The sequence below is a fragment of the Marmota marmota genome, unplaced genomic scaffold (genome assembly GCF_001458135.2).
Source record: "Marmota marmota marmota unplaced genomic scaffold, marMar, whole genome shotgun sequence".
In the NCBI taxonomy this organism is placed as follows: Eukaryota; Metazoa; Chordata; class Mammalia; order Rodentia; family Sciuridae; genus Marmota; species Marmota marmota.
Genome location: NW_026000241.1, coordinates 22,799,220 through 22,811,868, shown reverse-complemented (window position 1 = coordinate 22,811,868; position 12,649 = coordinate 22,799,220). Strand labels below are relative to the sequence as shown.

The following is a 12,649-nucleotide window of genomic DNA, read 5'->3' as shown; positions in this document are numbered from 1 at the left end:
CAGGGCTTGTCTTCAAATCTAAGGCCCTGATCACTGTGCAATGACAGTAACACTCCATTTTCCATGAGCTTTTGGAGACTTACAAACCCAGGACAAATACCCTTTATGTGCCAACTTCTGAAGCTCAATCACTTCTTTGAAAAAAGATGAGTAATGTGTAATGTGTACAAGGAAAAATTATCTATTATGGGGAATTTTTCATTCTCCAGGCCAAAAAAAAAAAAAAAATCAAATGACTGGAGAAGATGCAACAGAACTTGGTTGTGTCCATGCTACTCTGAGAATTTTTGTAAGGTACAAGGTGCATTGACTTAAAATATATTGAACAAGAAGTCCTCTTAAATGCTAATAATTATGAGAAATAGAAGTCTGAATGTGTAAATATCTAATATGCTTCTGATGATAAAATTATAATAAATTTGTTAGCAATATAAAATACTTAATATTTATTTTATGGTCTCATAGTTCTCATGTCATGGGCCAAAAACATAAAATGTTGAAAATATAGTTATAGGAAATTCTCTGTGCAAGCGCTTTTAATTTTTATAATGAAGCAATTACTTTTCATGTATTAATTTATGTCACATTTTGGATCTGTGCTCTAACATTGTCTTCTTGAGGAAATTATTGTGTTTTATAGTCCAAATTTCTTAGATTTAGGAGTTTAAAAGCTTAGGTTCTGTTTACATTTAATTTTGCTACATCAATAAAATATGAATGAATTGGCTAATAAAACAACAAAACTATTTTATGTCCTGGAAAGGTTATTGTTTATGAATTTGCTGAATTGCCCTGCTAGCTCACTATAACAAGGCTCTCTCTCTCTCTCTCTCTCTCTCTCTCTCTCTCTCTCTCTCTGTTTTTTTTTTTCCTTGTCTTGGTCCTGTTGAGAGAGTAGTGGGAGTGAGGGGCCCTCTTTGGGGATGTTCATGAGAGATAGATGATGTAGTATTGAAACTGTGGAGTGATCCAGGCAGGAACATTGTCCAACAAAAACAGAAGTGTTTTTTCCTGAACCAACAGTGAATATTGATTTCTCTCTCTCTCTAACAATTTTACAATACATTTGAAACTTGGTTATTGGCTAAAAACAAACAAAATACACCTATTCTTTCAACAGATTCTAATGTACTACCTGGAAATGTCTTTTAAAAAATGTCCACTTTTGCTCAGGAGAAGTATCAATAGAAAGAGGTTTCATATGCCAAAATCTAGACCCACTCCCTGGTGGCAAGGGTGGATTTAAATATGGTCTCCACTGAAGGGAAAGCAATTGCACTTAAAAAAAAAAAGAAGAAGAAGAAGAAGAAGGAGGTGAAGAGAGAAAGAGAGAGAGAGATAGAGAGAGAGAGAGAGAGAGAGAGAGAGAGAGAGAGAGAACAAACCCATAAATAACATCATGGAAACTGGGACCACTTTTTTCATAGCACATGTATGTACTGTCTTTGAGTAGCATAGTGTGAAAGACAACACTTTGTAAGTATCAGAATAACCTACATCAGCACTGCCCAACAGAACTATCTATGATGATGATGTTCTGTGTTTGCATATGGACACAGTAGTCAGTACACATGTCTGTTTTTGAGTACTTGAAATGTGGTCAATGCAACTAAGAAATTGAATTTCTAATTTAGTTTAATTGCAGTTAATTATATTTAAATTGGAAGAGTTGCTTGTTACTAGACTGAACATGTCTAGAGTAGATGCTGGAATTAGCTGGAGCGAAGACTGCCAGCTTCAGATCCAGTTTATGTGCTGAGTAGCTGACTTCTCTGAGTCCCAGTACTCTCTTTTATAACATGGTGATAATAATAGTACTCACCTCCAAGAGTTCTGAGATCAGGAAATAAATATGTGAAAATAAAGCCCTTAGAACTGTGTCTGGCAATGTATTTTGTGCTCAGTAAACATCAGCCATTGTCATTCTTATTATTTCATTATTGTTTATAGATTTTAATGGGGCAGAAGCTAAAAAAATAGATGGAAATAAAATATAGCTAAATTAAAAAAGGAAAATATCATGAATGGGATAGACTGGCAGATGATCCTAGAGGAATGGAGAGGGTTTTGATAAATGGAAAGTAATTACAGGGTGATCATATAGTCATATTTTTGCTTTTGGAAAATCTCACATTAGTTTTGTGTCCTGGCTTGATTATCCACGTCTCCTACCTTTGCTTTAAATTATGCCCCAGTGTGTAAGATAAATTTTAGAGACACCCTAGAATCAAACTCAGGAGTATACCCCATGCATTTTCTGGTAGGAAAGAAAATAAAATGAGGTCTAGATGCAGATGTGTTTGATGTGGTATGAACTGTAAACACTGGGAAGTAGATGGAAACAGGTTACATATGGACTGGGAAAAGACTTGGGATGAAGAGCTGGATAAAAAAATTAAATTTGATGGTGCATGTTTCTTAAACTATGATTGCATTGCACCTGAGTCAACATATATTCACTTTCAGAAAAAGTAAAATTCTCATTTAATTAGAAAAAGAAAACATTTGATGTATTTAAAGAGGCTTATGCTATTTTGTGTGCTGGGTGACTATTATTGACAATTTCTTTTTTTAAAAAAAATACATGGTTGGAAACAAACGAGGCTATTTATGTCACCCCTTTGCTATCAGCAACCGAATCAGTAAGACAATTTTTTAATATGAAAATTAGTGAACCGAGTGGGAAAATGGCTTATTATATCTAGAGCCATGAGTTTCACAACTGAAGGAGAAAACTCTGAAAGGATTCATTTAGTTGTAATGAAGTATTATCTCAACATATCTTGTGGTGGTTCTTTTTAAACTACATTTATTGATCTTCATTCTACTGAGCAGGGCCTATATAACAGAGCTAGGGGAATTAATTGTAGACAATATTACCAGTTGTAATTTCAGTGAAACAGAGAAAGCATTAGATTGTGAAACACAGGATATTACTTTAAAAACAAAATTGGGAAAAGAGGCAAAAGCAGAGGTTATGGGGAAAAACCAAACTAAAAAAATTAGGGAGACATATGAGGTACAAGACTGTAAGCCTTAATGAAATTCTTTACTTTTTTTTTTTTAATACCAGGGATTGAACTCAGGGGCACTCAACCACTGAGCCACATTTGCAGCCCTATTTTGTATTTTATTTAGAGACAGGGTCTCACCGAGTTGCTTAGCGCCTCGCCATTGCTGAGGTTGGCTTTGAACTCATGGTCCTCCTGCCTCAGCCTCCTGAGCTGCTGGGATTACAGGCATGCACCACCACACCAGGAATTCTTAACTTTTTGAGGCACCCCCCTGAGTCTGTGAATGCACTTAAAATTAAGAGACTGACCACCTGGTGTCCCAGAAGCCCCGCAAACAGGTACTGGTAACCTGTTCTGAGTGTCTACGCTTTATGCAGTAGTTCTAGCCCATGATGAAAGCAGGGATCTGGGTTGATTTCTGAGTTAATTCCCTGGATAAACAGAGCAGATGTTGCACTCAGGGATGATGGTCACTTTCAGTAGTTCTGGGGAATGCTCTTCACATAACAATTATTAATCATAGTGTAGCTGATACTGTAATCTCCACCTGGAAACCAATCACGTCTCATTTTTCCCACAAGGAACCAATCATTCTCAAGCCTTGAGCCACTTGGGTATTTTTCAAAGTAAAGGCATGACTTTTAAATGAAGGCTGTAAGTGCCTCAAATTTTGAAGTGTGTCTTAATTTTGTATGTTTTTCCTTAAAAGAGGGATTCGGGGAAAGACCAGATGTCATTGGCATTTGGAGAATTGGCAATCTTTGTAAAAGGCCATTGACATCCTTTATAGCCACCACTCTTCTCTAGCTTGTAATTTTACTAATGAAATTTGTTTATAGGTGCTTGAAACTGAACAATAACTCCTTTGCTTGTGTTTCCAAATTCCATGCATTTTAAAATGTCATTTAATATCTAAACCTCTGAATAGAATTCAATGACTTTAAATTAAGCCTATTTGTAAATAGCACAGAGCAGGGTGTGATTATGCAATCTGCCGAGGTTTTTAGAACTAATATTTAGAGCAAAAGCAAATCTCATCCTTATCAGAATTTTAATAAAAACTAGGTAGTGTTTTTGTAAATACCTTGAAGCTAATTAGCCATTCCATCCAAAATGATTGTTTTATCACTGCCTTGTTGCTGTGCTTTTGGGTTCTTGCTGAAAATGGCAAACCACTGCTCTAATGACATAATTTCATTTCAAATAGACTGGCTCCCAAGCATTGCAAAAAATAATAATAATAATAAAGAATTAGCTCTGATAGTACCCTCTTCAAGGTAAGCAACTCCAGCCAGAGGGAAGAGAGTCATGTTCATTTTAAGGATTCGCTTTCATGATAATGATGAAAAAGATGATAATGATGATGGCATTGATGAGAGAATGCAAAAGAATGTATTTATGGAGTATTGGCTTTGGCCTGGCACTGTGCTAAATATTTCATATGCAATTTATATATTTTAGCTTCACAACAGTTCTATGAAGTGAGATGATCATAATCCCGCTTTTACTCAGGACAAGAGGTTTAAGTGCCTAGCTAGTGGCAGAGCTGGATTCACAGCGGGCAATCTGGAGCTCTTAAGCACCATGTTACGGCAGTTGACAGCAGCTATTACCTAGGCCAGTTGACAGAGGATGTTCAAATTATTGCCTTTTGTGAGGAGTTTCATCGTTTATTGCTCATTTCCATATCTGAGCTGTGGGTAGAAAGAGAAAAGTAGGGCAGGTTTTCACCAAACTCTATTATAAAAGGCATAATTGAAACAATTGTTTTCTATAGTCATATTCCAGATAATGGAGAGGCAATTGCCTAGCATAAAATTGCAAAGCCATAATGTATGTGGTTCATGAAACCATGGCTAAAACTGCATGGCTTGCCTTTAATATTAATTTAGCTGCATTTGTTATTGCTTGCATGGACAGTGCTCATCCTCCCCCTCATTTGAGGCTATTAAAGACACACCAGTGACTGCCACAGTTCTGCTGTGTCCACTCTCTCTTGTCGTGTTCTCACTTGAGGAGGGGTCTGCAGAAGCAAGGTTATGTGGAAATTACACTGTCTGGGAGAGGAATCCAATAGCCTGCAGCAGCATTATCCACCGAGCAACGGATTGCATGTGTACGTGCAGGCTAAATAATGTATGATTTAAGACAGGAATGTGGTTTGTATTCATTTTTGGATAGTAAAAGAGTTGGCATGTCAGTCCCATGAGGGACTTTATCCAGGGCTTTACCCTTGAGTGGATAAAAGAGTACAAATTCTATTGCACTGGAGATGAATAAAAACAAATTGGGGAGACCATCAGCAGAACAGACTGCGGCGTGATGGAGTCCAAGGCTACTCCAAAACCACCAGACCAACTGCCTCCGGATCCTGCCAGCAACCAGATGCCGGCAAGAGAGCTGACTGCAGTTTGGCATGAGGGCCCTGTGATTCCCAGCCAAAGGGAATTGCATGCAAAAATATTTAACATTTTCTTTGTAAAGGAGTTATGTTTTCAATCAGAGGGAGAAGTATATTTCAGAACTAATCTGCTACAAATGAAATGTGGCATACTGACATCTTGGTTTCAGAGGGTGGAGGGGTAGGGAGTCAATGCCACATGCCCTTGGGGATTAGAAGTTGAACTTTGGCATAGTAGTGGGGTTTTTCAATGAAATAAGTTTTACTTAGTTCATTGGGTATCACTAATCTAGAAAGGATACTATATTGAGCTTTCAATAAAAAAGGGTTGAGTATGTTTAAAACAGTGATTCTCTCACTACAGGAGATTCTCCCTTCCTGGTCAGAGGACATTTGGCAATACCTAAAGACATTTTTGGTTGTCATAACTTGTGGGGTGGGCCATACATCTGACATCTAATATGTAGAAAGCAGGGAGGCTATTCAATATCCTACAAAGCACAGGACAACTTCTTACAACAAATAATTATCTTGTCTAAAAAATCAATAAGGCCAAAGTTGATAACACTTGGAAAAATTATCTGACTTGTGTACATGTATTACAGCCCTGCCTGCAGACAGGTGCTCATGGAATATAGTTTGACATTATGTAAAATATGATTTTTGACAGTTTTCTTTATACTATTGACTTGTGAGCAATATTTGTTAGATTTACCAAATGCTTTTTGTTAAAACAAACAGAAACAAACAAACATGACTCACATCCCTCTCCTATCTACCTCCGAAATACATACAGGAAAGAAACCATCACTAATGAACCTCCCTGTAAACCTACACAGAGCCACACCTTCAATACCAGATTCATGCAGTTCTCAAACTTGAAAAATGAGGCATATTAACAAAGCACACGAAATGAATCAGCTGTTTGGGATGATCTGCAAGCCAGTTCATTTTCCTGTTCCTACATAACAAACCATGCATCTTGACAAATGAACCCACTTGTTGGACATTACTTGAAAAACTCATAGCATGCTCAGTTCTGATGGTGACTTCCCCTTTGAAATTAAATTTTAGGATGGACTTCATTTAAATTCTCATAGAGGGAAAGAAAGGGCTGGCTCAACTTCATTTTGATTGTCTGCTGTTTATCACCATCTTCTCTGTCTCCTGCTCAGACTTGGATGTAGCAGAACTTCTGCCAGTCCCATCCTTCAGAATTGACTGAAGGAGAGCACTTATGTTGGTGGGTGCCATATCATTAAGAGGTGAAGCCCTGTCATGTTGGGAGGGACTGCGTGGCATCTGGCATCAGCCTCACTGTGTTGGACTGGGCTCCAGTTGTGTGACCTTGACAAGGTCCTTTCTCCTTTTTGTAACTCAGTTTCCACATTTACACCATGAAACTGATATCATTTACCTTGCTGAGCTTTTGTGAAGATAACATATTAAATGCTTAGCAAGCATGTGGAAATGTCACCTATAATTATTATTTTAAGAATAGCATTTTCCAAAATGGACGCCAAGTCATTTTATTTAATTTCCTAATAAAGGACACTAGTAGAGATGTTGTGATTTGCAACCCCAATGTGTGGTTAAGGAGTTTTAATCCTTCTGTAATCCCTAACCCACCCTCTCCCAGCAGCGCCAACATGAATAAATATCTAAGAAAAATCTGCATATCTGCACACCTGCTAAACATACGAGGCTTCACCAGAAGTCCTCTCTCTCCTTCAATCATAGTGCCATCCAAAGCCTCACTTCTGAAAATCTATCATTTCTACAGCTTCTAACCATGCTGACGCGGCAAATTCATAGCAATCCCTTGCCCGTTACAGTGCAGTGTTACAGTGTTCAGTAACCCCAGACTGTAAGTCCTCCCTACTCCTAAATAGGATTTATAGAGTGTGACTTTGAGCCATATAGCAAAGTCAATTTTATCTGAAGGAAAATATATTTTTTTAACTAACATTTTAAAATCCCTTCCTCTGTAGCTCAAAATGATTTAAAAGCTAATCAATGATAAAATTCCAACTCCATGTAGAGACAAAAGAATTGAGGAAGGAAGCAGAACCACTTTAATCAGGAAAGTGGCTGCTGTGACTCATTAGCCCCTAGAGATTATTGACACTCCTTTTTTTTTTTTTTAAGATGCTGTAGTTAGCTCATCTGTCTCTGGCAGCCCACACATACAAAATCGCTTTTACTCTTCACAAATTAATGCATTTAGGCCTGTGCATTTGTCAGGCATTCCTGGAACCCTCTGCCACCCTCATGTTGATTAAAGGATGTGTATTTTGAAAAATGGGTGGAGAGGAAGAAATTTATAATTCTTAAAAGGAAAGAATAAGTTGGCTACCTGAATCACAGTGCATCAACAACAGATAAATGAGATATTAAAGATTAGGAAGAGTCCTGGACTGGGTGTTAAATTGTGGATTGATTAGCTCAATAACAGAGAAGGCTAACTCTTTCAGCAGAATTTCTAGAACTCAAAAACCAGAATATGACACAGAATATCACCTTTTATTGTGAATCTTTTTCAAAGACCTTCTGAATGTACCCTTTTCTCTATAACCTGGCACTTCCACTACCACTTACCAAGGGCTTATCTCGTATCCACACACACATCTGCCTACTTGCCTGTCCTCATCTCAACTTTGGTTTGCTTTTGATTGGTTTTATTATTTTTTTTCTCAGTGTCTATGTTGGGCTCATTTGAGGGCATAGTTATTGTTTTAGGCATCATGCAATTTACTAAATGGTGTTCTGGTTATGGAAATGCTTGCAAAGAACCCTGGGGGAAAAAAGAATTAAGTAAACACATATTGATCATGCTGTAGCTGCTGTTGTCTCATTTGATCAGTGGAGGGCTCAGTCTGAACTGGTCCATCTGATCTGTGATACATAAAGCTGGAGACATTTTTCTGGCTCCCTGGTGGTTTTAAAGGCTATGCAGTGGGGAAAACTGCTTTAAACAAAGTCTCATTTTAAAAGAATCCCGAGTACAGGATGGAATTCAAAGAATTTGGAGGGAGGGGAGGTGAAAGTGGTAGCAAACAGCTTTTAAAAGGCCCTGGGAATTTTAAGAGAACAAAGCACATAAGAAAAATAAAATATAAATGTCATGGAACCTGTTGTGAGATAGAGAGATAGGAAGCCACTTTAGCAAGCACATACTGAAGGCCTACTGTGTGCAGGACTTATAAAGAGGAGAAGCTAAACTGTTGAGGGGTGTCTAAGGAGAAAAACAGAATTCTTTAGGTCAGAGAGCAAGCCATAATTTTTTACACCAGCAAATAACTTAAGCTTTATGCAGATATTAAGTTCCAAAAGGAAATGCATATATGTCATTTAATCCAAATAGAAAAAAGAAAGGATCCTCCTGTGCAATTCATTTTAAAATTCTACATTAAAATGTTGATACTAACTTAAGTGATTAAAAGCAATTATTGAGAAAAATTTTCCTTTCAGAGAAAGGAAATGAAATGGCTCTCGGCTTTGCATTGGTTGAATTTGCTCTCTTACTTTCCCATTCCTTAATTCTTGCTAGTTTCTGCTTGCATTGAGCAATTCTGTGTTATCCTCCCCAACCTTATGTTCCTCCAGTGAGTAAGAGGCTAAAACTGGGAAATAAAACGGATGATATAGGCTGTGGTCTAGAGAAAGAACGGGAACTCAGAGATTTTGAATTTTGTGTGTGTGTGTACGTGTGTGTGTGTGTGTGTGTGTGTGTGTGTGGTGGATTGTGTTCTCAGACTTAGGGTGAGGGAACAAATGAAACCAGCACTACGTTTTCTTATATTTGGAAGCTGGAACAAACACACACACACACACACACTAATTGTGATGAGCATTGGGTGGAGATTTGGGAAATGGGAGAATGCATGCAAAGAGTTGCACTCTGATATACTAAATACAACAGGTATTTTCTTATAACCATTTGGAAATATGGACTGGGGCAAATGTGAAATCCTAGAAGACATAAACAGATTATTATAGCAAGAGCCAAAGTTGGGCACTGCTAAAACTTGGCCTCCTCTCTCTATAAGTACTCTGCTTATTCAGTTTTTATGGCACTATATGTAGCCTAAAATTTTATTAAGGTCATACTGTTTTCCCTGCACTAGGTTAGGTGCTATTCATTTGAGAGTTGACATCTTCCTTGCCCTAAGGGAATATCCAAATTAGTAGTAGAAACAGACATTAAATAAGGTGAGCCAAAACTACCTTGGATAGACTAAATACACTGGAAGCTAAGAAGGGTAATAACAGAGTGCTATAGAGTGGAACAATTTGAATCAAAAGAAGGGGTAAGAACCAACTGAGTGAAACTGGGCAGAGTGGAAGGGGGTGAGGGGTTTCCCAGGACAGTGGAATCTGGTCCAGGAAGTGACTGGAAAGGTAGAAAGGTAGTCAAGAATCACATGTGGCTTTTAGTACAGGCTGTTAAGTCCAGATGGAGACTTGGGTTCCATGGAAAGCTACTGCAAGATCCTAAGTGTGTAGCTTGCTCTGTTCAAGTCCACATTTGGCTCCATTCCCAGGTGTCTCCCCACTCACCTGGACCAGTAGACCTGTTCAAGTGGGCATATTGATTGTGTTGTCTCAAGATTCTTGTTGGAATGAGATCACAGAGACACAAAGCACAGTTCTTCAGTGTTATCATGCTATCCCTTAGCTTCTTTTCATGGCAAAAGTGGTTGAGTAGTTTGACATCATCTGAATTTTTTTTGCAGTTTTTGCAATTGTGCCCCAAATCTGCTATCTGATGATTCCCAACCCTGATAGATGAGTGTTCAGGTCAGAACCCAGCCATGTTTTTCCACTAGCATCTTGATGGATGAACATGCCCGTGGTGTTTTTGACTACCATTCTAGGCTATAATCGAGAAAATCTGGGATAGTTATGTAAAAATCTGGGATAGTTATAGTTATCTGGCAAGACAGATATCAGTCCCAAATATTAGCATTATTGTTATTTTTGCTAACATTTATTAGACACTTGCTGATTTCTAGGAACCATGTTGTTTGCATCAGCTCACTGAGTTTTTATAAAGACTCTGTGTTATAGAAGAGGAATATTTTTCATATTAAGGAGATCACTGCATCTCAGAGGGGTTAAGCTACCATCCAAAGATCACACGGCTAATTAAGAGACACAGCAGGGACACAACCAAGCCAGTCAGTATAATTTGAGAACTTTAAAGGCTATGCCTGAATGCAAAAGAATTAAGCATTATGAAAATAAATTTACAGGGCTGGGGTTGTGGCTCAGCAGTAGAGTGCACGCCTTGCACATGTGAGGCCCTGGGTTCGATCCTCAGTACCACATAAAAATAAATGAGTGAAATAAAAAACTAGCCTCTCTCCTTAAAAAAAAAAAAAGATAGAAAAGAAAATACATTTACAAATTCTGGTGTGCATAATTAGAAATACACTCACACTGAATATTTCAAGTTTCTGGGTGTCATTTATTAATTTCTTTTTGACATAAAATGATTTGATGGATTAAGACAGTAGTTCTCTTATGGGGTGAGATCCCTGCATTCTGTCTTGCAGATGAGTGACATACAGCATGAAGAATCAGTTTGGGAAGGGGGAAACAGCTCAGGTGGATTCACTTGTTCAAACACTCATTCCTAGAATCACGATTCATGGAATGATTTGTATATATCAGGAATTGTGCTGGACAGTAGTGATGTGGAAAACAATAGTAGCAAGTTTCTTGGGAGCAAAGGAGAGAACAGAAGAGTAGAAGCAAACGAAAGGTGTTTGTCTCTTCAAGGTAAAGTTAGGGAGACCTGAATTGTTTGTATCAGAGAGGGAGGTAACATGCTGCTGAACAGGTGTAAGGACAGTCAGTGTGATCAGGGAGAGATTCAAAAGCCTTAGGCTCCTGCCAGGAGCACCTGGTAACTTCTTTTTCCCCTTTTGGTTAACTTATGCTGATCCACTCAAAGCCAATGATGTCCTCAGAAAGCAACTTAGAGCAGTGCATGTTTGCAAGTGTGTGTGTGTGTTCACGCCTGTGTGTGGGGACTGCAGATTCAGAAGCTTGCCTTGCTTTTCAAGATGTGCTGCTGCCTGTGAACAGGTGTGCTGGCTTTTGCTGTTCCAGTAACAGCTTTTTTCTGTTTGCAGCAGTCCTATGCACCAGCTCCCCACCCCATGGCTCCTCCCAGCCCCAGCACAAACAGCAGCAGCAACAACAGCAGCAGCAACAGCGGCGGGGAACAGTTGAGTAAAACCAACCTGTACATCCGAGGCCTTCCGCCAGGCACCACGGACCAGGACCTCATCAAGCTGTGCCAACCGTAAGTGTCCTCCTTGCTCTCTGTGCTCCCAACTCCCACACTGCCTGTGTGGCAGCACTTGTGACTGTCCTCACATATCCATATCCATATCCATCTGCTGTCAGGAAGGAGGGCTCCTCTGTACAGTTCAGCTCATCTCAGGAAGCGGTTTTGTTGAATCCTGGTCATGCAGGTGGAAGTTCTCGAGCAGAAGGCATGGGAGTGTCGAATGCTGGCAGATTCACACATGGGGACCTGAAGGGTGAAGAGCAATGGCGGTTGTGCTCTCAGCCCAAGTAGCTAGTGGAGTTAATGATGAATCTCCTGAGATAAGCTCTTCTTCTTGAGAAGAGTTAGTGAAGGGACCTTAAAATCTCACAAGTGGGGCAGGGGATATAGCTCAGTTGATAGAGTACTTGTCTTGCATGCACAAGGCCCTGGTTCAATCCCTAGCACCACCAAAAAAAAAAAAAAGAAAAAAAATCTTATAGGTATTGGGTTGCAAGATGGTTGTTTTCTGTGAGCCAAAGTTTTTCTGTCCAGGGCTTGGTAAATACAGGTTCTACTAGGCCAAGTTGTTGGAGAACTGTCAGATTAATCCTCTAGTTTCTTTGAAAACATCTACTGCCCGGTCCAGAAGCTGTCTCCCACCAAGGCCAAGAACTACATGCTAGGAAGGGTGGAAGTGCTAAAATCTTCTTTCAAAATGTTTTTTTATTAACCTGTTATCTAGTTAACCATGAATAATTGAGTTAAAAATCATACACCTATATTTTTAGATAATTGCCCAACTATTTTCAAAATCCTGTCAATGTAGGTATTTGTCATAGTGTGTCTTTTCTAGGTATTTTTAAATCTAGCAAAACTATTACTCAATGGTTCTTTTTGTCTTTTGCAATGTTTTACAAGAGGATACGTGTGTTGTAAATTTCCCAACCTCTA

The 12,649-nt window shown here is 38.8% G+C and overlaps 1 protein-coding gene across 11 annotated transcripts in view; it reads left to right on the top strand.

Moving 5' to 3' along the window:
- Rbms3 (RNA binding motif single stranded interacting protein 3) overlaps positions 1-12,649 on the top strand; it is a 1,302,406-nt gene that overhangs the window by 780,195 nt on the left and 509,562 nt on the right. For 9 of the 11 annotated variants that reach the window (XM_048795444.1, XM_048795441.1, XM_048795440.1 and 6 more), the window contains one exon: positions 11,556-11,728. In XM_048795444.1, coding sequence (XP_048651401.1) covers positions 11,556-11,728 — 173 coding nt within the window. The remainder of the gene's footprint in view (positions 1-11,555; positions 11,729-12,649) is intronic. The other 2 variants (XM_015489550.2, XM_048795446.1) reach the window with 1 other exon arrangement.